Source organism: Theropithecus gelada, chromosome 9 (genome assembly GCF_003255815.1).
Source record: "Theropithecus gelada isolate Dixy chromosome 9, Tgel_1.0, whole genome shotgun sequence".
In the NCBI taxonomy this organism is placed as follows: Eukaryota; Metazoa; Chordata; class Mammalia; order Primates; family Cercopithecidae; genus Theropithecus; species Theropithecus gelada.
Genome location: NC_037677.1, coordinates 115,724,970 through 115,751,699, shown reverse-complemented (window position 1 = coordinate 115,751,699; position 26,730 = coordinate 115,724,970). Strand labels below are relative to the sequence as shown.

General features: G+C 48.4%; 1 protein-coding gene across 2 annotated transcripts; it reads left to right on the top strand.

Moving 5' to 3' along the window:
- The first annotated feature begins 1,588 nt into the window (after positions 1–1,588).
- SFXN4 (sideroflexin 4) lies at positions 1,589–26,730 on the top strand. Of its 2 annotated transcripts, none has more exons than XM_025395461.1 (14): positions 1,589–1,749; positions 3,088–3,153; positions 4,821–4,895; positions 6,130–6,156; positions 6,260–6,314; positions 7,425–7,450; positions 9,118–9,171; positions 9,255–9,311; positions 9,449–9,514; positions 10,773–10,851; positions 12,365–12,480; positions 20,062–20,147; positions 21,534–21,651; positions 26,324–26,730. In XM_025395461.1, exons 1-14 carry the CDS (start codon positions 1,636–1,638, stop codon positions 26,399–26,401), a joined length of 1,017 nt encoding a protein of 338 aa, XP_025251246.1. In that variant the 5' UTR covers positions 1,589–1,635; the 3' UTR covers positions 26,402–26,730. The 2 variants fall into 2 exon arrangements, with proteins under 2 accessions (XP_025251246.1, XP_025251245.1); XM_025395460.1 differs by having other exon boundaries at positions 9,449–9,518; positions 10,777–10,851.

The window sequence follows — 26,730 nt, the reverse complement described above, 5'->3', positions numbered from 1 at the left end:
TTGTTAAGGAAGGCCTTAAGGGAGAGCCTGTCTCTGGGTCAATTTTCTGATCCGTAAAATGAGGACCATAATTGTACCTATCTCGGGGTTTTGATGAGCCTCAAGGGAGAGTAAACGTGTAGGAAGTGAGAGTGTTACTGGGATAAGAGGCTTCTAGGTAGAGGGCATGGAAAACACAAAGGCCGTAAGGCAAGAGTGGACTCAGAGTGGATGCAGATTTACTAGGATGCCGGTGACTAGGGCGGTGGTGGGGGTCCCAGAGTGCCTTTTGGCCAAGCCAAGGACTTGAGGTTCTGTTCTGGGGTGGGGAATGTCAGGAAGGATTTGAAAAGAAGCGTGACATCAACTTGTAGGATAATCACTCTGGCTCCTTTGTTAAAGACTGGACATAGCGGTCCAAAGTGGGGAAGCAGGCCAGCGGGCTGGCTTTGTGACATCCTGGAGGGTAGAGACAACAGAATAGAACAGCACGCTACTGCTGCACCGGTGCTTAGATGGATTTCTGCGGCATAAGGGTAGAAGTGGAGGGGACACCTTACTCAACTGGGAGGGTCAGGAAGGCTTCCTGGAAGAGGAGGAACCCTTGGAGGTTAAGAAAAGTGAGCGAGGCAAACTGAGCAAATATAGAAGCAGAGTCACACAGGCCTGAAGGACAACATGAGCCGATTTCCTGTCCCAGGAGGGGCAGGGCAAGGGAAGGAATTGGCCCGCTGGAGGTTAATGGCCAATACTGAGCACTTGTGAGAGCTCAGTGCTGTGTTAGGGATATTTTATTTCCTTTGATCCGAAACAAAACCCTGAGATAGGTGCAATTGTTATCCGCCTTTTGCGGATGAGAAAATAGACTTTGAGATACTGACTTGGCGAGGGTCACACACCTAGGCGGTGTGCTGGGTCCCCCAGTCCAGGACTCCGGAGGCCCCCTGAATGACCTAGGCACGCTTGTGGCTTCCATGAATTTAAGTGCACACACACAGACCCCACCCACTCCTGTGCTAGGGAAGGGCAGGTGAAGGAACTGAATTTGCCCCAACACTGGAAAAAAAAAACCAAAAAAACCTGTCGGGCTGAGGGATAGTGCACTGTGCCCAGGGCCCTATACTTGGTTTGATGCTCTGGTGTTACTCTCTTGAAATTCTCAGTAACTTGAATAAGGGGCACCGCATTTGACATTTTCACTGGGCTGAGTCCATGATGCCGCCGGCCTGACTGCGCAACACCATGCACCCTGAAATTCGCGGGCAATCGGAGGGATTTTCCAGGGCAATGACCACGGGTAGGGCGCGGCAGGAGCGCATGGTGAGGTTGCGGAGGGCCTCACTCACAACCTTTGGGGATCTTCGCATTAGATGCTGTGATATGGGGTTCCGATATTGACCCTTTGGGGCCTGGAGACGGCCCGGCTCCCCAAATGTGCGGAGGAGGGCAAGCAGGGTTGGGAAGACATGGCCTGTGGGAGAGCTGGGCTCGCCGGAACAGCGGGCGCGCAAGGGCCCCGAGGCGCGGTGACACGGGAAGTCGGGCGCGCGGGCCTGGGGCGGGAACTGCGGGTGCGCGCGGCCCGGGGCGGGGCTCGCCGCCCGGCTCCTCCTCCGCGCGCGGCCTGGCGGCGGCGGCCACTCTAGCCAGCACAAGATGTCCCTAGAACAAGAGGAGGAAACGCAACACGGGCTGCTCCTAGGATGCAGCGACGCCGTCCCCGCCTTCATTGAGCCCAACGTGCGCTTCTGGATCACCACCGTGCGCCAAGTACGGCCCCGGGCCCCGCGCGGCTGGGGGCGGGGAGGGGGCGGGCCGGGCCGCATGGTGTCGGGGTGGCCCCGGTGACCTTGGCCAGGCCACGTGGGCGCCCCCCGTCTCCGTTTCCTCGTTCCGGAGTTGTGCGGGGTACGCGCACCACCGGCCTTCACCCCTTAGGGCGCGGGAGGGGACGCAGGGGAAACCCAAGCTGCCCATGACCGCAACGTCATCCTCCAGATCGCCCTCTTGGAGGGGCCCAGTTCGCGCAGGTGGCTGCTCCCTACTCCCTGAGCTGTGGCTGAGCAACAGATTGGGGAGAAACAGGCCCTCCCACCTTGGTAAGCCCAGCCACTCTCGGTGAGAGCCCCGAGGCTTTGGGAAGCCACCCTTGGACAGGAAATAAGCAGGACTCACCTCCCTGCGGCGTCTAGGGCAGCACCGTCCAATAGAAATAAGATGTGAGCCTTACAGGCAATTAAACATTTTCCAGTAGCCACGTTAAACAAGATAAAAAGAAAAGGTGAAATTTTTAACAATACAGTACATTTAGCCCAGCAGGTGCAAAATACTAACGTTTCAACATGTAATCAGTACAAAACATTCCTGAGATATCTTACTCGTTTTTTTGGTGCGAAGTCTTCCAATCCAGCGTTTGTTACACTCGCAGCACATCTGGGTTTAGCCGCATGTGGCGAATCAGGGAGCCAGGGCTTTACAGGGTTCTCTTTTAGGCCTCTCCTAAAGTGGGGTCCAGCCCTGTTGTTTTAGGTGGGGAAATTGAGAAGGGACAGTGAGCTCCGGTTGCTCCAGCAGAACCAGGGCTTAAAGCCAGAACCACTACAAAGTTTGGGGTTTGCTGGAGCAAACCTCGTTTACCTAGTGTGACCCCAGCTGCACCATTGAGCCCTTAATGGGGCGTCCATCCTTTTTCACTGGAGTGAAGCCTTATAGCAAGCAGAGAGTGAGGCCACAGATTCTGAGATCTTCTAGGCCGTTGCTTTGAGGTCATATGTGAGATATGAACATAGGACCATTTGAACCCCAAAGTCTGGGATTTTCGCCCTCAAGGGCAATTGATACTGAGCGGTTAAGGGCAGAGACTGCTGAATCATTTACTGGCTGTGTTGCCTTGAGTACATTCATGAGTCCCTCTAAGCCTCAGCTTCCTCACCTGGAGAATGGAGAGGTTGGGAGGATCCCAGGAGTTGATGCCAGTAAAAGGCAGATCACAGACCCTGGCAGGTTCTCAAAAAAAAAAAAAAAAAAAAAAAAAAAAAAGCCAACTGTTACTACTATGTCTTTATTTTTCTGCTGCTATTAATCTCTCTTGCTTTTCTCCCTCATAAGTCCTTTATTCGACGATTTCTTCAATGGACAGAATTATTAGATCCTACAAATGTGTTCATTTCAGTTGTAAGTATTGTCTTCAGAGCTAATGAATTTCACATTTTATTTTGAAACTTAAAGACCGCGTGTCCCTTTTTTTTTTTTTTTTTCAGACCGAGTTTTGCTCTTGTTGCCCAGGCTGGAGTGCAATGGCACCATCTCAGCTCACAGGAACCTCTGCCTCCCACGTTCAAGCGATTCTCCTGCCTCAGCCTCCAGAGTAGCTGGGATTACAGGCATGCGCCACCATGCCCGGCTAATTTTGTATTTTTAGTAGAGACAGGGTTTCTCCGTGTTGGTCAGGCTGGTCTCCAACTCCTGACCTCAGGCCCAGCCCACATGTCCCTTTTAAAAGCAGTTGAAATAACAATCTGCATATATTATTGTGTGTATTCCTTCTGAATGAGCTTGTCAGATTGGAAGGGGTAAAGAAAAGCATACATCTGACCATGTGCCATGCCTCATGCCTTTAATCCCAGCACTTTGGGAGGCCGAGGCACATGGATCACCTGAGGTCAGGAGTCCTAGACCAACCTGACCAACATGGTGAAACCCCCATTTCTACTAAAAATACAAACATTAGCTGGGTGTGGTGGCAGGTGCCTGTAATCCCAGCTGTTTGGAAGGCTGAGGCAGGAGAATCACTTGAACCCAGGAGGCGGAGGTTGCAGTGAGCGGAGATCGCGCCACTGCACTCTAACCTGGGTGACAAGAGCAAAACTCCATCCAAAAAAAAAGAAGAAAAAGAAAAGCGTACATTTGTTTAACAGGTAATATCAGGCCCAGGCCGGGTGATTCAGAGAGAAACAAATCTTCCACATGATGGAGGACAGACTGGCTAAACTGACATCCTGGGCGACAACAGTGAAATTCTGTCTTTAAAAAAAAAAAGAAAGAAAATGTAATAAAATTAGACGCAAATATAACCAGATGTTTACAGTTGTTAATTCTGGGTGAGGGGATTATAGTGTATAGCCATTCTTTGTAATTTTTGTATTTAATTATTTTTTCTCAAATTAAGAAATGGAGGCTGGCTCGTGTCTATAATCCCAGCACTTTGGGAATCTGAGATGGTAGGATCTCTCGAGAATAAGAATTTGAGACCAGCCTGGGCAATATAGCGAGACCCTATCTGTACAAATAAAAATAGAAAGTTAGCCAGGTGTAGTGGGTTGTGCCTGTAGTCACGACTAATTGGGAGGCTGAGGCAAGAGGATCACTTAAGCCCAGGAGTTGGAGGCTGCAGTGAGCTGTGATCACACCACTGCACTCCAGCCTGGGCAACAGAGGGAGACTCTGTCTCTTAAAAAAATAAGAAAATAAAGAAAGAAAAAGAGGTAAGACTGAACTGATTAGACGTGGAAGTGGGTGAGGGAGAAAGACTTCCGGGTTTCTGACATGCATAGCCAGGGGATGGTGGTAACCATTCAGTGAGACAGTTGACATCAGAGAGTGGGGGAGGTGACAGCACGATTGCGGGCAGCTGCTGGAGCATCTAGGAAGAGGAAGGCGTAAATCTGAATGGTACTCAGGGCTATCCTAATGGCTACAGAGCCTAGGGCACCTTGTGGCTTGAAATCAGGCATGCAGTTGAAGTCCAGTGCATGCTAGTGAGTGAGCTGGTGATTCCTACATCTGGGGATAAACCTGAACAATTTGAGATCATTACTTGATTTCTTGATGTCTAATTTTAGGAAAGTATAGAAAACTCGAGGCAACTATTGTGCACAAATGAAGATGCTTCCAACCCCGCCTCGGAGGACCAAAGGGTATGTTCCATGTGCCCAGGTCTGGCTGGTTGAAGGCTGGGTGTAGTTGCTCTCAGATGGTTCTGCCTGCATGGTCAGGTGGAATTTGGCCATTAATCTCTCTCTCCATCTCTTTTCTTTCTTTTTTCCTTCCCTTGGGAGCCACTGTTCTATTGGCTATTAATGCTGTCATTGTTATATACTGCCCAGAGGACCAGCTTTACAAAACTGGGTTAGTTTTTAAAATGTAGTTAGAATTTTGTCCCATAAACCAGACAGCAAGATTCCTCCTATGCAGTGGACATTTGTGGGGATTCCCTGCAGCTGATTCCTGGAGGCCCATGGCAAACTCCAGAATTCAGACAGGCCTCTGACGTCAGAATTTATTCTGCACTGCAGGCGGTGTTCCTGCTGATAGGCTCAAACGAGCCTGTCGAGGTTCCTTATCTACCTCGCAGTGTGTGGGGCTTTCTGGAGCTCACAGACACCAGTTCCTCAAGGCAGCCTCTGGAGAGCTCACATATTTAACTTACTTTTTCTAAGAATGTGTTGGGGACCCTGGGCTGACAGCTTGGCTCTGTTGCAAGTAACTTGGCTTATGGCACAGTGTGTCGTCAGCACACGGCCTGCTCTGCTCTGAGCCAGAGGCAAGCCGGATTCGGGGACTCATCTGAGGCATAAGTTAGGTGTTGGTCTTCTCCAAGGGTAGAGACAGGACTTTTTAATGTTCTGGTCAGTTTCTCTGTGTGGCTCATCTCTGCTTGCCATTAGTTCATTTGTTTATTCATACGATCCATTGATTTTGATTTGTTCTGTCGATGTGGTGGAAAACAGCTCTGGACTTCACTTTCTGAAAGATAGAGCAAAGGTGGTCCCAGAAATGAGACTGGCAAAGAGATTCTTTGGTGCTGAGCCACCTTTAAAAGCCTTTTTTTTTTTTTTTTTTTTAAGGCTGGGTGTGATGGCTTACCCCTGTAATTCCAATGGTTTGGGAGGATGACTTGATGCCAAGAGTGCAAGACCAGCCTGGGCAGTATAGCGAGACCCCATCTCTAGCTGGGAATGGTGGCATGAGCCTGCAGTTTCAGCTACTCAGGAGGGTGAGGTGGGAGGATCGCTTGAAGCCAGTAGTTCGAGGCTGCTCTGCAGTGAGTGAGGATTGTGTCAGTGCACTCCAGGCTGGGTGACAGAGCAAGACCTTGTCTCTTAAAAAATATTTAAAATGAAACAAAGCTGTTCTTTTTTCTCCTTTAAGATACAAGAAGCTTGGAAGCGGAGTCTTGTAAGTTTCAGTCCCTTCCTAATTTTTAGTGTCCTAAAATAACGAAACCAGACATCTTTGCATCTCTCCTCTTGCATCTAACCTTGCATCTCTCCTCTTGAAGGCCACAGTGCATCCCGACAGCAGCAACCTGATCCCCAAGCTTTTTCGACCTGCAGGTGAGTCGGCTCTAATTTTCAGAAGTGGGTTGGGAAGATGTAGTTTCTAACACTTAGAAAACTCTGCCTGCCGGATCACCTGGGGTCAGGAGTTCGAGACCAGCCTGGCCAACATGGTGAAATCCCATCTCTACTAAAAATGTAAAAATTTAGCCGGGCATTGTGGTGGCACATGCCTATAGTGCCAGCTACTCGGGAGGCTGAGGCAGGAGAATTGCTTGAACCTGGGAGCCAGAGGTTGCAGTGAGCTGAGATCGAGCCATTGCACTCCAGCCTGGGCAACAGAGTGAAACTCCATCTCAACAAAAAAAAGAAAAAGAAAACTCTGCCTGCTTTGCTTCAATTATTTTTCCCCCAGCAGGATTTCTTTTTTTCTTTTTTTTTTTTTTAAACAGAGTCTCGCTCTGTCACCCAGGCTGGAGTGCAGTGGCACAGTCTCAGCTCACTGCAACCTCAGCCTCCCGAGTAGCTAGGATTACAGGCGCCCACCACCATCCCCAGCTTGTATTTATATTTTTAGTAGAGACGGGGTTTCACTACGTTGGTCAGGCTGGTCTCGAACTCCTGACTTTGTGATCCGCCCATCTTGGCCTCCCAAAGTGCTAGAATTACAGGCGTGAGCCCCCATGCCCAGCCATGTTATAGTAATTTTATGTACATACTTTGTTATTATTATTATCATTTTTAGAGACAGGGTCTCACTCTGTTACCCAGACTGGAGTACAGTAGCACCATAATAGCTCAAAGCAGCCTCCAACTCCCAGGCTCAGCGGATCCTCCTCTCCTCAGCCTCCTGAGTCGCTGGGTCCACAGGGTCATCCTGCCATAACCTTCTTTAAATGTTTTGTGGAGATGGGGGTCTCACTACCTCTACAAAATGGAGGCTGGTCTCAAACTCCTGGCCTCAACCCATCCTCCAGCCCCAGCCTAGCAAAGTGCTGAGACCTTGACCCACCATTTTATTAGAAAAAAAAAGAATGAGTGGAAAAAGTCCTTTGAGGTCTGTGCCTTGTGGAAGCTGGGGAAGAGGTGCTTAGGTGGGTGGTCCCCTTCTGGCCCCCTCTGCCTGGGCAACTGCGGTCACTGACACCTCCTCTCTTCTCCTGCCAGCGTTCCTGCCTTTCATGGCGCCCACGGTGAGCAAGCAGACATTCGCCGTTAGGAGACTATGAGCTTGGGAAGATGGCCACTCTCCTCCTAACCTCGGCTGTGTCCCTCCAGCTCCAGACCCCTGTCCCATGACTGCCTGATAGATGGTTGTGGACCCCCACTGATAACCCATGGCTGCCATTCATATGTCGTTGTCTCCACTCCCTCCCCCTCCCCACACCCTCCCAGTCAGGCATCCGGGCCTCTGGAAGGCCACAGCTTGGCAAGGTCATCCCTTTCCCAAACACCAAGTATGCACAGAGCACTGGAGAAGCGGCCAGTGAGTTAGGATGCGCTCCCTGCACAAACCCCTCGCCACCAAGTCCTCGTCTGACACAGCCCCTCACCTGGGACCTGGCATTGTCCCCGTGGGGCTTTCCCACCTTAGTCCTCGGAAGGTGCTTTTTGTTTTGTTTTTTTGTTTGTTTTTTGAGACAGAGTCTCGCTCTGTCGCCTAGGCTGGAGTGCAGTGGCACAATCTCAGCTTGCTGCAGGCTCTGCCTCCCGTGTTCAAGCAATTCTCCTGTCTCAGCCTCCTGAGTGGCTGGGATTACAGGCGCCCGCCACCACGCCCAGCTAGTGTTTTTATTTTTAGTAGAGACGGGGTTTCGCCATGTTGGCCAGGCTGGTCTCGAACTCCTGACCTCAGGTGATCCACCCACCTTGGCCTCCCAAAGTGCTGGGATTACAGGCATGAGCCACCATGCCTGGACCGTTTTTTGTTTTGTAAAATACGGTCTTGCTCTGTTGCCTAGGCTGGAGTGCAGTGACACAATCATAGCTCACTGTAACTTCAAACTCCTAGGCTCAATCGATCCCCCTACTTCAGCCTTCTGAGTAGGTGGGACTACAGGTACTCACCACCATGGGGCTAATTTTTTAATTTTTACCAGAGACAGAGTCTTGCTACATTGCTCAGGCTGGTCTTGAACTCCTGGGCTCAAGGGATCCTCCCAGTTTGGCTTACCAGAGTGCTGGGATTATAGGCGTGAGCCACCACTCCCAGCCCAGGAGGTACTTGTCCACATCACAGGCTGGCTCCTGTCTGCTTCCCCTAGCAAATATGTACTACTTCTTTTTTTTCTTTTTTTTTTTTTGAGACGGAGTCTTGGTCTGTCTCCCAGGCTGGAGTGCAGTGGCACGATCTTGGCTCATTGCAACCTCCACCTTCCAGATTTAAGTGATTCTCCTGCCTTGGCCTCCTGAGTAGCTGGGATTACAGGTGCGCACCACCACACTCGGCTAATTTCTGTGTTTTTTGTAGAGACAGGGTTTCACCATGCTGGCCAGGCTGGTCAAGAACTCCTGGCCTCAGGTGATTCTCCCACCTCAGCCTCCCAAAGTGCTAGGATTACAAGAGTGAGCCACCACGCCCAGCTAACAGATGTGTACATCTTAGCCACCCTGCTGTACTAAGGCCCTTGAGACGGCCTGCTGTGTGCTCCTGGATGTCCTTAGAGCTGCTAGTTTGGTGCTTGGCAGGTGCTCTCACTCAACCTTGTCTACCAACTGGCAGCCCCTGTACCCACCACCAGCCTCTCCTGCCCCAGCTCCGTGGGGCTCAATTCTCCGTCTCCCCTGGGAAGTTCTTTGCTACCGCAAGTTCTCCCTCCACAGAAACACTTGTAACTGTGTTCCACTTTCTTCTTAAAAGGTATTTTTGTCAATGATGCCACCAAAAGGGATCAAGTCTGTGATTTTACCTCAGGTAGCCATTCTTCCTGTTTCACGATTACTAAATTCTGTGATGCTTGAAACCAAACTGCGATCCATTTGCCCCTCTCTCGGTAGGTTTTCCTCTATACCTACATGACAGCGTTCAACAGCATCAATGGAAACAGAAGTTATGTGAGTATTATGAGACGCAGAGGGTGTGGGGTTTTCTGTTATTTCTTTTGGAATTTGTTGTATGTATTTGTTTTAAAATTATCCTTGCTGGATAAAACTGTGGTATTTGCTAAATAAGTACTTTTGTTTCTCCTTAGACTTGTAAACCACTAGAAAGATCATTATTAATGGCGGGAGCCATTGCTTCTTCAACCTTCTTAGGAGTAAGTATTTTTAGAATCTGTCAAATCTTCTTTATTCCTCAGAATCCAGGAAGCTTTATTTATTCTAGTTACAAATTTATGTTCCAATTTAAACAATTTAGAAAGTATGAATAGGAAATAAAAGTCGCCTGTAATCCTATTATCCCAAAATAATCATGTTAATAGTCTAAGTTTCCAGGCATATACATGGTACTGGTATCTTTTTATTTTTTTCTATTTTCTATTTTCTTTTTTTTTTTTTTTTTGAGACAGAGTCTCGCTCTGTTGCCCAGGCTGGAGTGCAATTGCATGATCTCAACTCACTGCAACCTCTGCTTCCTGGGTTCAAGTGATTCTCCTGCCTCAGCCTTCCGAGTAGCTGGGATTATAGGCACGCGCCACCACACCCAGCTAATTTTTTGTATTTTTTAGTAGAGAAGGGATTTCACCATGTTGGCCAGGTGGGCAGGTCACCTGAGGTCAAACTCCTGACCTCAGGTGACCTGCCCACCTCAACCTCCCAAAGTGCTGGGATTACAGGCGTGAGCCACCACACCTGGCCAGTACTGTTATCTTTTTAAAAATTGTTATATAAATTGTGTGTTATAAATATGTTATATAAACTGTGTTATATAATTTGTGTATTGCCTTGGATGTCAGGACACTGTACTGGTGAAAGATGGAGATGTTAGCATCAGACAAGCCTGGGCCTTCATCCTGGCTCAAACCTTTAATGGCTCTGTGACTCTCGAGAACTTTCTTTTTTTTTTTTTTTTTTGAGATGGAGTCTTGCTTGTCACCCAGGCTGGAATGCAGTGGCGCAATCTTGGCTCACTGCAAGCTTCGCCCCCCAGGTTCACGCCATTCTCCTGCCTCAGCCTCCCGAGTAACTGGGACTACAGGCGCCCGCCACCACACCCGGCTAATTTTTTGTATTTTTAGTAGAGACGGGGTTTCACCGTGTTAGCCAGGATGGTCTCGATCTCCTGACCTCGTGATCCGCCCGCCTCGGCCTCCCAAAGTGCTGGGATTACAGGCGTGAGCCACCGCACCTGGCCAACTCTCGACAACTTTCATACCTCTCTCTAAGCCCCTGTTGACTCCTTAGATGAACAGGGAGAGGACCTCCATGTTGCAGGAATTTGAAAAATACATGAAGGGCCCTGGCAGCGGTCTGACCTGTAACAGGAACTAGGTCAGGGCGGCCTCTCTGCTAGTGAGTAGGTTCTGCTGATTTTTCAGTCCCATGAAATAATGATTTTTCTCTCTTCTTTTCTAGGTAGTGCCTCACTTTATCCAGATGAAGTATGGCCTGACTAACCCTTGGATTAAGAGACTCTTACCTGTGGTCTTCCTCGGTGAGCAAGAAGGGCTGGAGCCTGCAGTCTGGGCGGGGGCTGTCTTTGTGGTCTGTGAGCCTTCCTTCATCTCCAGAGGCACCTGGCTGCCTTGGCACATTGTGACTGATGACAGGTGGCCTTTGCGGCCCTGCAGGCCCCCAAAGCCCAAATTAGGTCCTTGCTCTGAGAGGTGACACTTTCTGTAAATACCCACATTAATGGCCAAAGAATGAACACAAGACTGGAAACGCAAATTACAGTTTTTTCTTGAGACGGAGTCTCGCTCCGTCACCCAGGCTGGAGTGCAGTGGCGTGACCTCGGCTCACTACAACCTCTGCCTCCTGGGTTTAGACAGTTCTCCTGCCTCAGTCTCCCGAGGAGCTGGGATTACCGGTGTGCGCCACCATGCTCAGCTAATTGGTTTTTTGTATTTTTAGTAGAGATAGGCTTTCACCATGTTGGCCAAGCTGGTCTTGAACGTCCAGCCTCAAGTGATTCGCCTGCCTCAGCTTCCCAAAATGCTGGGGTTACAAGCATGAGCCACCACGCCTGGCCCTACATTTTAAAGACTATCTATATAAACGTTCTACATACATTATTTTACTTAATCCCGACAACAACTTATGGATAGGAAATATTATTATTCCTATTTACAGATGAGGAGACTGAGGCACAGGGAGGTGAAGTAACTTGCCTAGAGTTACACAGCAAGCAAATGGTTAGTATAGGGATTCCAACCCAGTGGGGTGACAGAGATATTAGCTGAATATTTTGACTCTGCCAGCCTGCAAGTTTACTATGTCATGCTCCAAATTTGAGTTTGGGAATCATAGCAGTTTGAAGAGTTGGCAGACTGATGTCAGTGGTAAAATTGAGGAAATGGTGTTATAGAACCCTTACAGCTTTGGCCGGGCATGGTGGCTCACACCTGTAATCCCAACACTTTGGGAGGCCATTGTGGGCGGATCACTTGAGGTCAGGAGTTTGAGACCAGCCTGACCAACATGATGAAACCCCGTCTGTACTAAAAATACAAAACTTAGCCGGGCCTGGTGGCGGGTTCCTGTAATCCCAGCTACTCTGGAGGCTGAGGCAGAAGAATTGCTTGAACCCAGGAGGCAGAGGTTGCAGTGAGCTGAGATCGCACCATTGCACTCCAGCCTGGGCAACAAGAGTGAAACTCTGTCTCAAAAAGAAAAGGAAACCTTACAACTTAAGCAAAGGTGAGGGATATGTTTCCAGGATCCCAGGGTTTCTCCTGGAATCCGGTAAGGAAGCAGGGGTGCTGGAAACTGGTCCCAGGCTGTGGTCAGGATCCAAGACTGAGTGGTCAGCAGCTCTGAGCCTAATTCCACAGCCCCAGGAGAGCACCTGGTTGGCCCAGCCTGTGGCAGGTGTCCACCTGAGGGTCGAGAAAGGCCAGCTGTCAGAGAAAGAGGCTTGCAGTAGGCAGACACCCAAAGAGAGGTTCCTTTGCTGGAACAAGACTCACCCCCGTGTTGGGTATTCTTTACTTCTTTACATCTACAGTGCAAGCCAGTGGAATGAATGTCTACATGTCCCGAAATATTGAATCCATTAAGGGGATTGCGGTCATGGACAAGGAAGGCAATGTCCTGGGCCATTCCACAATTGCTGGGACAAAGGTAAGAGACACGATGGAGCTATAGCTGCTTGCCTTTTGGGCAAAGACTTGACTTTTCTGTTTGGAAGCCAGTGACAAATTCATGTCTACCTTCAACCTTTCTTTACCCATCTTTCCTTAGCGTGCTGAGAGAGAAAGTTTTCATTTTGCCCCCTGATGTGTAAAAGACGGGGCATTAGTCTGGGTTCTCTGGAGAAACAGAACCAATGGGATATATGTACATAATCTTTCTTTCTGAGACAGGGTCTTGCTCTGTCGCACCGGCCTGGAGTGCAGTGCTGCAGTCTTGGCTCACTGCAACCTCTGCTTCCCTACCACAAGCGATCCTCCCACCTCAGCCTTTCAAGTAGCTGGAACCACAGGCACACACCACCACATCTGGCTTATTTTTGTATTTTTAGTAGAGACAGGGTTTCACCATGTTGGCCAGGCTGGTCTCGAACTTCTGGCCTCGAGTGATCCACCCACCTTGGCCTCCCAAAGTGCTAGGATTACAGGCGTGAGCCACCATGCCTGGCCCCCAATTCCTTTTTGAAATCTCTCAGAAGAAAAGCATGTACCTCTGTCTCCATTGTCCCTCCCATTCACTCCTGAGTTTAAGTGATCCTCCCACCTTGGCCTCACAAAGTGCTGGGATTACAGTTGTGCGCCTCCACACCTGGGCAGTGCATGTCTATTAAGAGATTTTTTCTAAAGAATTGGCTTGCACAATTGTGGGAATCTGCAGAGCAGGCCTGGAGGCTGGAAACTTGGACAGGAGCTGCTGCTACAGTCTTGAGGCAGAATTTCTTCTTTGAGAAACCTCAGTTTTTGCCTGTAAGGCCTCCAACTGATTGGATGAGGCCCACCCACATTGTGGAAGGTAACCTTTTTTTTTTTTTTTTTTTTCTTTTTGAGATGGAGTCTTGCTCCGTCACCCGGGCTGGAGTGCAATGGCGTGATCTCGGCTCACTGCAACCTCTGCTTCCCAGGTTCAAGCGATTCTCCTCCCTCAGTCTCCCGAGTAGCTGGGATTACCAGCTACCACCATGGGATTACGTGCATACCACCACACCCAGCCCATTTTTGTATTTTTAGTAGAGGTGGGGTTTCATCATGTTGGCCAGGCTGGTCTCGAACCCCTGACCTCAGGTGGTCTGCCCACCTTGGCCTCCCAAAGTACTAGTTACAGGTGTGAGCCATTGTGCTTGGTGGTAACCTGCTTTTCTTAAAGTCAGCTGATTGCAGATGTGCTCCATGTCTGCAGAATACCCCTACAGCAACAACTAGATGAGTGCTGGATTAAATAACTGGGTACTGTTGCTATGGTGACCCATGAAGCTGACTGCCACAGACAGGCATCTGACAAGTGCTAGGCACCTTTGAGAGTGAGATCCTGTCCTTCAAGTTTAATATCTGCCCTCCCAGTGTGTGCTGATTGGGGGCCACTCCCCTCCCAGCCTGCTCTGCACTTACAGAGGTCAGTGGACACCCCTCTCTGGGGTTAAGAGAAGCCCTGCTTCTCCCACTTCAGCAGATGTCCTTATAGTCTTCATTGCTAAGGACTACTTTCATCAAGAATGGATTTAGAAAATTGAATTTTCTGATCCAAAACTCCTTTTCAAGGCCTCAATTTTGAATGCTTTTTACTATTAGTTTCTTCTTCTTCTTTTTTTTTGAGACAGGGTCTCCTTCTGTTGCACAGGCTGAAATGCAATGGTGTGATCACAGCTCTCTACAGCCTCAACCTCCCAGGCTCAGGTGATTCCCTCACCTCAGCCTTCCAAGTAGCTGGGATTCTAAATATGCACCACCATGCGTGGCTCATGTTTGTGCTTTTTGTAGACGTGGGGTTTCACCATGTTGTCCAGTTGTGTCTCAAACTCCTGGGCTCAAGTGATCTGCCCACCTTGGCCTCCCAAAGTGCTGGGATTGCAAGGGTGAGCCACTGGGCCTGGCCAAAGTACTCTTTCATTCAGTTCAGCACAGTGACTACTGAGTGCATTCAGCTGTGAGAACCTAGTATAGTCTATGGTGTTTTCATTTTGGGTGTAGACTTCTAAAATAATGTTTTTAGCAGGTGAGATCTTTTTTGGTCCCTGTGAAATGACTTTAGCTGAAGACTGTAGTTGTTTGCAAATGACATATCAAGCAGAGTGGAACAGCCCTGATACAAAGTGAAGAGACTAACCGGGCTTCTGGCAGTGGGGGATCCCGGGGACTCCCTTAGCCAGCCAGGGTACGTCCCTCTACTGGCCAGCGTGTTGGTGGCAGAGGAGGTCAGAAAAGATGGCTGTTCATTCCATCGGTAAATATGTCATTATTCAGCTCACCAAACGTATTACGATTTAAAGTAATCCTATCACTGACTGACAAAGCTGAATTATAAACCATCAGATACATGCTAATGGTATTTCCACCAGACCATCTAGTAGCATAGCTCCTTACCTAAACGAATTGTGACAGAGACAAAATAATTATAAGTAACAGAGAAATTGCTGCCAGAAAAAAAATAGGTCACAAGTTTGAAATGAAGGTTCCGGACCTAATAAACCAACCGTAAGTTGGATCACTCACAGTCAGTCAGGAGTTTGAGACCATGCTGGCCAACACGGTGAAACCCCATGTCTACTAAAAATGAAAACATTAGCCAGATGTGATGGCGGGTGCCTGTAATCCCAGCTACTCGGGAGGCTGAGGCAGGAGAATCACTTGAACCTGAGAGGTGGAGGTTGCAGTGAGCCGAGATCATGCCATTGCACTCCAGCCTGGGCAACAGAGCAAGACCCCATCTCAAAAACAACAAACAAACAAAAACAAACCACCCAGGACTGCATTTGTGCTTTCCCCTGGGGAAAGAAACAACACCCGAAAGAGACATTTTTTCTTTTTTTTTTTTGAGACGGAGTCTCGCTCTGTCACCCAGGCTGGAGTGCAGTGGTGTGATCTCGGCTCACTGCAAGCTCCGCCTCCCGGGTTTACGCCATTCTCCTGCCTCAGCCTCCCGAGTAGCTGGGCCTACAGGCGCCCGCCACCTTGCCTGGCTAGTTTTTTGTATTTTTAGTAGAGACGGGGTTTCACCGTGTTAGCCAGGATGGTCTCGATCTCCTGACCTCATGATCTGCCTGTCTCGGCCTCCCAAAGTGCTGGGATTACAGGCTTGAGCCACCACACCGGCTGAGACATTTTTTCAAACACCTTCATTGAGATATAATTTACATACTGTAAAATTTGCCCATTGTAAGAGGAAAGTTTGATGAATTTTAGTGAATTTAAAACAATTGTGCAGCCAGGCACGGTGGCTCACTCATGCCTGTAATCCCAACACTTTGAGAGGCAGATCACTTGAGTCCATGAGTTCGAGACCAGCCTGGGCAACATAGCGAAACCCTGTCTCTACAAAAAAAATTTTTTTAAATTAGCTAGGCGTGGCGGGGTGCATCTGTAGTCCCAGCTACTTAGGAGGCTGAGGTGAGAGGAGCAACTGAGCCTAGGAGGTTGAGGCTGCAGCAAGCCGTTATTGCACCACTATACTCCAGCCTGGTTGACAGAAAGAGACCTTCATCTCAAAAAATAAAAAATAGGCTGGGCGCAGTGGCTCATGCCTGTAATCCCAGCACTTTGGGAGGCCAAGACAGGCAGATCACCTGAGGTCAGGAGTTCAAGACCAGCCTGGCCAACGTGGTGAAACCCCGTCTCTACTAAAAATACAAAAATTAGCTGGGCGTGGTGGCACATGCCTGTAATCCCAGCTACTCAGGAGGCTAAGGCTGGAGAATCACTTGAACCCAGGAGGCAGAGGTTGCAGTGAGCTGAGATTGCGCCACTGCACTCCAGCCTGGGCGACAGAAAAAGACTCTGTCTCAAAAAATAATACTAATAAATAAATGAAACAGTTGTGTGACCATCACCACAGTCCAATTGTAGAACATTTTCATCATCCTAAAAATGTCCCAAATGCCCACTCCTACCCCCAGCCCTAGGGAAGCACTGATCTGCTTCTTTTTTTCTTTTTTTTTTTGAGTCAGGGTCTCGCTCTGCTGCCCAGGCTGGAGTGCAGTGGTGTGATCTTGGCTCACTGCAACCTCCGTCTACCAGGTTGAAGCAATTCTCCTGCCTCAGCCTTCTGAGTAGCTGGGACTATAGGCGCCCGCCACCACGCCCGGATAATTTTTTGCATTTTTAGTAGAGATGGGGTTTCCCCGTGTTAGCCAGGATGGCCTCAATCTCCTGACCTTGTGATCCACTGGCCTCGGCTTCCCAAAGTGCTGGGATTACAGGCATGAACCCCCGTGCCCGGCCACTGACTTGCTTTTGTGTCTTCTTAGTTTTTGCCTTTTCCAGAAATTATACATAAGTGAATCACACAGTAGTATTTTGTATCTTGCTTCTTTCACATTTGAGATTCATCCATCTTGTACCACATGTTGGTCATTTGTTACTTTTCACTGCTGAGTAGTATTCCATACCTGGATGTGCTGCATTTTGCTTCTCTATTCCGCAGGCGGTGGATGTTTGGGTTGTGTCCAGCCTTGGGTTATCATGAATCAGGCTGCTCTGACGTTCACTTGCACATCTTTATGTACATGTGTGTTTGTATTTCTCTGCAACTCCGTGTGAACTTAAGGTGTTACTATTGCTGTGACTTATTTGTAAAGCTGGAGAGGAGAATGAGAGCAAATTTTTTTAAGTTTGTTCATTTATTTATTCATTTATTTATAGAGACAGAGTCTCCCTCTGTCGCCCAAGCTGGAGTGCAATGGTACGAATGTGGCTCACTGCAGCCTCAACTTCTTGGGCTCAAGCAAACCTCCTGCCTCAGCCTCCTGAGTACTACAGGTGTGCACCACCATACATGGCTAATTAAAAAAAAAAATGTTTGTAGAGAGGGGGGTCTTGCTATGTTGCCCAGGCTGGTCTCAAACTCTTGGTCTCAAGTGATCCTCCTGCCTTGGCCTCCCAGAGCGCTGGGAGGTGTGAGGCACTGCACCCAGTTTAAAGCAAATATTGAAACGGCAAGTTATTCCCAGCGCCTCGGCTTGGTGCTAGGCTCTGGAGGCACACACCCTGACCAGTGAGAGCCCCGTCTCCCCAGGAGCCCCAGCCTCCCAGCGGGAAGATAGCCTCAGGCTTGACTGGTTGTTTGGAGTCCATCTCACCAGAAGAAACTCCATTTTTGGCATGAGGGGCATATTAGGGTCAAAGAAAAGCTTTACTGGCCTGCTTTAAAAAAAAAAAGTCTTTTTTTCTCTGAAGAATAAATTGTCTGCAACTGTGCATAAGCAATAAGCATTCGTCTATCACTTCCCTGCCCGCGGAAGGTCATTTCCTTTAGCTAAAATTTCAGAAACTGCGTAACCAGCAATATCTGATGGTGAGAGGGCACTGTTGGTCCGATTTCAGGTGACTCGTGGCTATTATTCCCCCTACTGGCCCCATAAGCCACTCCTTTGCACACAGCGCCTCCTAATGACGGTGTCTCACCTGGGGTGTCCTCCCCATACACGGGACCAAGGGACAGAGACGGGCCTCACCCCACTGAGACGGACGCACGGCACACCAACAGCCATTTTTCCCTTCCAGAAGTCAAGCAATTTTACTTTATGTCCCTGAGACTTTTATTTTATTTTCTTTCTTTTATTTTAGAGACTGAGTCTCACTCTATTACCCAGGCTGGAGTGCAATGGTGTGATCTCGGCTCACTGCACCCTCCACCTCCCATCCCAGGTTCAAGTAATTCTCCTGCCTCAGTCTCCCAAGTAGCTGGGATTACAGGTGCCTACCATCATGCCCGGCTAATTTTTGTATTTTTAGTAGAGACAGGGTTTCACCATGTTGGCCGGGCTGGTCTTGAACTCCTGACCTCAGGTGATCTGCCCACCTTGGCCTCCCAAAGTGCTGGGATTACAAGCGTGAGCCACCACACCTGGCCCCTGAGACCTTATTTTTAAAACAGCCCTCCTCGGCTTCCTCTCTTTTGTGAGGGGAAAGGCATTCCCTGCAGAGGGAACCGCACAAGCGTGACTGTCACCCGCAGCAGGGCAGAGGTGTGAGCAGAGAGCAGGGGCTGGCCAGTAGGAGGAGCCTGGGAAGGTAGGTCAAAGCCAATCATGGGAAGCTGGAAGTGGAAGGACAGAGTTCAGGGAAGGATGGGTGCAGGTGTGCCTGCCCCTCTTGGGTATACCATGTGCTGTTTGTGGTGTATGTGTCTTACCCAGGGGTGGGTTCTAAAGTTAACATGCTAGCTACTTAGGAGCCTGGGGCAGGAGGATTGCTTGAGGCCAGGAAGTCAGGACCAGCTTGGGCAACATAGTGAGACCCCATCTCTACAAAAAATTCGAAGTTAGCTGGGTGTGGTAGGGTGTACCTGTGATCCTGGCTGCTTGGGAGGCTAAGGTAGGAGGATCGCTTGAGCCTGGGAGGTCAATGCTGCAGTAAGCCGTGATCATGCCGCTGTACTCCAGCCTGGATGACAGAGTGAGACCCTGTCTCTAAAAATAAATAAATAAATAAATAAATACAAGTAGTAAAAAAGTTAACGTGAGCTGTTTTATAGTCAAAATTTCCCTTACAAGTCCCTTAAAGTGCCCTTAAGGGGTACATGGTTTTGTGCATATTCACCCATACAGTAAATTGTATGTGTAAATGTTTAATGTGTGGAGTAATGTACATTATAGAAAAGATTGCAAACATGTTATAACCTGTACATAACACAATTTTATAGTACAACACTTTTAATTCGCTGTGAAATGGGTACAGACGGGCGACCTCGTGTGGGTCCCATGCCGTGCCCGTGTCCTCAGAGCTGGGCATCTGGAGGCTCCCCCACTGGCAGGTATAGGAGTTGCTGCCGAGCCAGGCACAGGACAGGCCGGTGGCGGAGATGTGGCTTGGACGGGAAATACGGAGTGAACCTCTGTGGCAAATCCAGCATTTCCACCGAGGAATGATTTGGTTCTCAGTGAGGGTCTGTCTAGAAGCCACCTTTGCTTGTACGTAGTGGATAGTTTATTTGGGGTCGTTTGGCAGACGGATGGAGACCACTGTGGAGTCGAGGAGGTAAATCCCCTCCCAGCTATTTCTGGCACCACGTGTGGCCGACCTGCACACACCTGTATGTGGAAAGGAACGTGGAAGGGATCCCCTCCGCCTCTCTCCACGGGCATCCCCTCCGCCTCTCTCCACGGGCATCCTTTTTCTGAGTGAGAAGGGAGGGTTGCTGTTGCCTGTCTCTGGCAGGAGTTGTGGGATCCCTAGAAATCGTCTTGCTCCTGTACTAAGCTTCTTTTTTGAGACAGAGTTTCATTCTGTTGCCCAATCTGGAGTGCATTGGCATGATCTCGGCTCACTGCAACATCCGCTTCTCAGGTTCAAGTGATTCTCGTGCCTCAGTCTCCTGAGTAGCTGGGACTACCGGCGCATAACACCACACCTGGCTAATTTTTGTATTTTTTGGTAGAGATGGGGGTTTCACCATGTTGGCCTGGCTGGTCTCAAACTGCTGACCTCAAGCGACCCACCTGCCTCAGCCTCCCAAAGTGCAGGGATTACAGGTGTGAGGCACCGTGCCTGGCCTAAGCTGTTTTCTCTTCATTTTTGCTAGGCTATTAGAGAAACGGCAGCATCCAGGACAGTGCTGTTTGGGACCTCTGCTCTGATTCCTGAAATCTTCACCTACTTTTTTAAAAGGTAAGAGGCATGGTCCTATCCCCAGGTAGGGATCTGAAAGTCAAATCCTTATAAAAACCTGTCAGATACTGACCGTGGTAGAGGGTGGAAGGAGTAACCTTCCCGTAAACACGCATCACAGCTAAGACAGTCAGATTGTGGCAGGCATGGAAATCCAGGTGCGTGGATTCCACCGAATGGGGAATCCAGCCCAGGCTCTGCCTCCAGTTACCCCGCGTCCTTGACGTGTCCAAGGACCTTCCACGGCCATTTCCTCACCTCTAGAATGAGGGGCTTGGATGACGTGCACGTTCCCCTGGCTCTGATGTGCTGTGAATATTGCTCAAGCCCGCCCCTCTGCACCCCCATTCCAAGCATGTTTTAAATTAGCTTCAACGACTCCGGATTCAGATTCATCCCTTTGAAGAAGCCAGAAATGGTCTATGAGGTGGAGGACCTGGGCATCCATCAGGGTTCCTGTGGCCCCCAGTATGAGAAGCCTAACCTACAAGAGCTCAGGCTCGAGGGGAGATATGGGGCTTTAGGGCCGGAACGGGCAAGGATTGCAGACCATGGCAGCTTGAACAGAAGCTCCCTTGCTGGGCGCGCCTCCCTGTCACCCTCGTGGGTGTTGGTTCCTTCTCTCCTGCCAGATTGGCTTCTTCATATTGATGAGGGACCCGTTTGCTAGTAACTCCCAGCTCATGGCCTCACAGCCTCCTGATCAGAGGTGGACTACAGCAAACCCCAGGGGAGGCAGGAATGTCTTCCCCTCAGGGCAGACTCCTGGGGAAGGATTCTGTAGGCCTGAGTTGGGTTGTGTGCCTGAGCTGCAGTGTGGCGAGGCTGGGATTCGCCTGCTAGGACCACACACAGAGCACATTTCCAAGGAGGGATGGGATGGCGCAGTGGCTCACGCCTGTAATCCCAGCACTTTGGGAGGCTGAGGTGGGCAGATCACCTGAGGTCAGGAGTTTGAGACCAGCCTAGGCAACATGGTGAAACCCTGCCTCTACTGAAAATACAAAAATTAGCCAGGCGTGGTGGCGGGCGCCTATAATCCCAGCTACCCAGGAGACTGATGCAGGAGAATCGCTTGAACCCAGGAGGCAGAGGTTGCAGTGAACCAAAATCACACCATTGTACTCCAGCCTGGGCGACAGAGGAAGACTCTCTCAAAAAAAAAAAAAAAAAAAAAAAAAATAAAAGAGAAAACAGGCCTTGATCTAGCTGTTCAGGTACAATAAAAAGAAAAAAGAACAGGCCCTGATCCAGCTGTTCAGGTGCACTAAAAATAAACATTAAAAAACAAAGCAAAAAAAAACCAGGCCCTGATTCAGCTGTTCAGAAAATAAACAAGCCCTGATAGTTTCACATCACTAGTGAGCCATGCCTTGTCTCTTACAGGACCCAGTTTTTCCTGAAAAACCCAGGGTCATTGTGGATCCTGAAACTGTCTTGTACTTTCCTGACAATGGGACTGATGGTGCCAGTTTCTTTTAGTATATTTCCACAGATTGGACAGGTAAGTGCCCCCATTCCACTTTTCTCTCAAAGTTTTTTATTTTGCAGTTATAAGAGTAAAGTAAATAAGTTATTCTTACAAATCTGCAAAGTTTATAAAAATATAAAACAAGACCAGGTGCAGTGGCTCACACTTGTAATCCCAGCACTTTGGGAGGCCAAGGTGGGAAGATTGCTTGAGCCCAGGAGTTCAAGACCTGCCTAGGCAACATAGTAAGACCCTATCTGTACAAAAAATAATACACAAATTAGCTGGGTGTGGTGATGCACATCTGTTGTCCCAGCTGCTTAGGAGGCTGAGGTGGGAGGATCACCTGGGCCCAGGGTTGAGGCTGCAGTGAGCCGTGATTGCACCACTGTACTCCAGCCTGGGTGAGAGTGAGACCCTATTTCAAAAAAATAAAATAATAAAACAAAATACAGTTGACTTTTGAACAGCTTGGGGGTTAGTAGTCAAAAATCCAAGTATAACCTTTGACTCCCCGAAAACTTAACTATTAATAGCTTACTGTTGACCGGAAGGCTTACCAATAGCATAAAAAGTCAAGTAACACATATTTCATATTCTATATGTGTTATATAATGTATTCCTACAATAAACTAGAGAAAATAGAATGTTATTAAGAAAATCAGGCCGGGCGCGGTGGCTCACGCCTGTAATCCCAGCACTTTGGGAGGCCGAGGCGGGTGGATCATGAGGTCAGGAGATCGAGACCATCCTGGCTAACACGGTGAAACCCCCGTCTCAACTAAAAATACAAAAAAATTAGCCGAGCATGGTGGCGGGCGCCTGTAGTCCCAGCTACTTGGGAGGCTGAGGCAGGAGAATGGCTTGAACCTGGGAGGCGGAGCTTGCAGTGAGCCAAGATCGCACCACTGCACTCCAGCCTGGGCGACCAGAGAGAGACTCCGTCTAAAAAAAAAAAAGAAAAGAAAAGAAAATCAGGCCAGGTGCGGTAGCTCATGCCTGTAATCTTAGCACTTTGGGACACTGAGGCGGGCAGATAACTTGAGATCAGGAGTTCAAGAGCAGCTTGGCCAACATGGTAAATAAAACTCCAGCTCTACTAAAAATACAAAAATTAGCCAGGTGTGGTGGTGCCTGTAATCCCAGCTACTCAGGAGGCTGAGGCAGAAGAATCGCTTGAACCTGAGGATGTGGAGGTTGCAGTGAGCCAAGATCATGACATTGTACTCCATCCTGGGCGACAGAGTGAGACTCTGTCTCAAAAAAAAAAAAAAAAAAAAAAATCATAAGGAGGAAAAAATATATTTACTGTTTATTACATGAAGGTGAGTCATCAGTTTCAGTAAGGATCAAGGTCTTCATCCTCGTCATCTTCATGTCGAGCAGGCTGCGGAGGAGGAAGAGGGGTTGGTCTGGCTGTCTCACGGGTGACGTAGGGGGATGAAAATTAGTGTATAAGTGGACCTGTATCGTTCAAACCTGTATTATTCAAGGGTTAACTGTAATGATATTTATATTTAATTCTATCCCTCAATTCTCTTGGTGCAGTTTTGGGTTCTGTTTTTCTTAACACTATTTCATAAGCATTTTTTTCTGGGGCATAAAAAGAAATGTTTTAAAACTACTTAATTAAAGAAATTTTAAATACTCCAAAATGTTCTCTAACTACGCCCTCTCCAATAGAACTTTCTGCAGTGATGGAAATGTTCTATAATAGATTGGTGCTGTCCAGTATGGTAGCCAAGAGCTACATGTGCTACTGAGCACTTCAGGAGAGGCTGGTGTGACTAGGGAATGGAATTGTAAATTAAGTTAAATTTTAAATTAGGTACTCTTGTGTGCTTAGTGGCTATTGGACAGCCCAGTTCTGTAGATAATTTCTAATATAATTTATTATGAGTCAGACCGCCTGGACTCAGATTCCAGCTTCTCCACGACCTTGGTCAACTTGCTCCATTTTCTTATCTGTTAAAGAGAGCTGAAGATAATGGCATCTCTACCAAGGGTTGTTGCTTAGTAGGCAGCAAGGACATTTTTTTTTTTTTTTTTAAGTCAGAAAGCCAGTTTTTTTAATTTCCAAAGCTCTGCCATAAATTTCTAGCAGATGTCAAGGACATTATTGATGCTAGCAGATATCAGCAATTTCTTGGCTAAATATTTTAAGTGCTTGTTTCTGTCACTATAAATATATATGTCCTCAAAAGCATTTATATTTATGGAATGATCTTGCTCAGAATCCACATTTTATAGGTTTAGGTTTTAGGATCATTCATTCAAGCAACTTTGCCAGCACAACATAGAAGTTTCAAATTATTTTAGATAGTTATGCTTATTACTATGCTATGGGCGAGGGGTTGGGGAGTGAGGCAGCATCTCAGAATAAAATTTCAGGCCAGGCATGGTGGCTCATGTCTGTAATCCCAACACTTTGGGAGACCAAGCTGGGAAGATTGCTTGAGGCCACGAGTTCCAGACCAGCCTGGGGAATGCAGTGAGACCCCGTTTCTACATAAAATGTCATAAAAATTAGGTCAGGGGCTGTGGCTCATGCCTGTAATCCCAGCACTCCGGGAAGCCCAAGTGGGAGGATCACTTGAGCCCCGGAGTTCAAGACCAGCCAGGGCAACGTAGCAAGACCTCGTCTCTGCTGAAAATAAAAATTTGGCTGGGCACGGTGGGTCACACCTGTAATCCCAGCACTTTGGGAGGCCAAGGTAGGAGGATCACTTTAGCTCAGGGTTTGAAACCAGCCTGAACCTCATCTCTATTCTGAAAAAAATTAAAAAGAAAAAATAATAGTAATAATTAGCCAGGCATGGTGGTATGTGCCTGTAGTCCCAGCCACTCAGGCAGCTGAGGTAGGAAGATCACCTGATCTTTGATCAAGGCTGCAATGGGGCCACAGAGTGAGACTCTGTCTCAAAAAAAAAAAAAAAAAATTAGTGGGGTGAAGTGGCACACAGCCGCAGTCCCAGCTACTCAGAAGGCTGCGGTGAGAGGATCACTTGAGCCCAGGAAGGAGAGGAAGAGTTTATCCCCAGTGGAGGATGGGAAGGGCTGAATGGGCACGTGAGGCTGCAAGGAACAGGCAGGATGCTGGGGGCCAGGTGGCAGGGCCTGCACAGCCAGGCCGAGGAGGTGGGCGGCAGGTGAGTCATTCAAGGTTGGAAGGGGCAGAACTCCCAGAGGCCAGAGTGGAGGCAGGAAAGGGAGTCAGTCACACACATGACCCCAGATGCCAAGACTTGCTTGCTGGACTTTGAAAATATCCTGTTGGGGTCAGGCGTGGTGGCTCATGGTTGTAATCCCAGCACTTTGGGAGGCCGAGGCGGGTGGATCACGAGGTCAGGACGTTGAGACCATCCTGGTTAACACGGTGAAACCCCGTCTCTATTAAAAATTCAAAATATTAGCCAGGTGTGGTGGCGGGCTCCTGTGGTCCCACCTACTTTGGAGGTTGAGACAGGAGAATGGCATGAACCCCAGAGGTGGAGCTTGCAGTGAGCCGAGCTTGCGCCACTGCACTCCAGCCTGGGCGACGGAGTGAGACTCCATCTCAAAAAAAAAAAAAAAAAAAGAAAATATCCTGTTGGCTCAAGGCGGGCATGGAGGTGCTTAGATGAGATAAGGAGTTACTACTAATTTTGTTGCGTATGATAATGGCATAGTGACATGACATGAGAATTGCCTTAAAATACTCAAGGGAAAAAACCCTACTGCTGGGTGTGGGAGGTGCTTGATGAAATGAGATCTGCAAATTGTTAATAGTTATTCCTGAGTGAGCACATGTGAGTTCATTACATTCTTTCCACATTTGTTTTTTGTTTGTTTGTATGTTTGAGACAGGGTTTCTCTCTGTTGCCCAGGCGGGAGGGCAGTGGTATAATCATGGCTTGCTGCAGCCTTGACTCCCAGGCTCAAGTGATCCTCTGGCCTCAGCCTCCCAAGTAGCTGGGACTACAGGAACGTACCACCACACCTGGCTCATTTTTATTTTTTGTAGAGACAGGGTCCCACTGTATTGCCCAGGCTGATTGCAAACTCCCCACCTCAAGCAATCCTCCTGATCTTGGCTCACTGTAACCTCTACCTCCCAGGTTCAAGCGATTCTCGTGCCTCAGCCACCGGAGTAGCTGGGATTACAGGCACCCACCACCACGCCCGGCTAATTTGTGTATTTTTTGTAGAAACGGGGTTTCACCATGTTAGCCAGGCTGGTCTCAAGTGATCTACCCGCCTCAGCCTCCCAAAGTGTTGGGATTACAGGCATGAGCCATTGTGCCCAGCCATCTTAAAACTTTTTAATGGAAAGTTTCAATTATAAACAAATATAGAGATAAGTAAATAACAATAATAGGCCAGAGGTGGTGGTGCGCGCCTGTAATCCCAGCTACTCGGGTGGCTGAGCTACGAGAATCACTTGAACTTGGAGGGTAGAGGTTGCAGTGAGCTGAGATGGTGCCACTGTACTCCAGCCTGGGCAACAGAACAAGACTCTGTATCAAAAAAAAAAAAAAAAGCTTAAAAAGTTTCTTTACTACTTGGGTGATTTAAAAAAAAAATAGGCTACATTTTCTGCTATAGATTAGACATTATTGAAAAAGATAGACTGAAATGGTGGCTTTTAGAAAATGATTTTTTTAGCTTGGCTTCTAAGGCAAGAAAAACTATTAATAGAAATATTGTGAATTTAACTATTTTTCAGATACAGTGCCGTAGTCATGAAGAGAAAATTCAGCCTTCAACAGAAGAAACAGAAATCTTTTATCACAGAGGGGTGTAGGCATGAGTTTCAGGTGAATTTATGTGCTTCCTGCTTGAAAACCTTCACCTCTCCAGGTTCGGTTTAGAGAACTCTGCCAGAGGTCTTCTGGGGACCCCAGAGGTGTCTGTGCTGACAAGGTGACTTAAAGTTCCACACTGAGATCACTCCCAGGCTGGCATGTCTGGGGTTTTTAAGGCTGGCTGGAGAAGACAGTGGGAGGGTGCCCCGTCTGACATCCCTGGGGTTGCTAAGGAGATGGTTGGAGTGGGGATTGGCCTGCGAAAGGATACTATGAAATCACTAATTACCTAATAAACCTGTCTCAAGTGGAGTATTTGAAGAAAGAA

What these genes read in the sequence shown, in the direction of transcription:
- SFXN4 (XM_025395461.1), top strand. Translation starts at nt 1,636, where the DNA reads ATGTCCCTAGAACAAGAGGAGGAAACGCAACACGGGCTGCTCCTAGGA. An exon ending in AGTCTGTGATTTTACCTCAG is followed by an intron (nt 9,172 to 9,254) that starts GTAGCCATTCTT and finishes CTCTCTCGGTAG; the next exon opens with GTTTTCCTCTATACCTACAT. An exon ending in CTTCTTCAACCTTCTTAGGA is followed by an intron (nt 9,515 to 10,772) that starts GTAAGTATTTTT and finishes CTTCTTTTCTAG; the next exon opens with GTAGTGCCTCACTTTATCCA.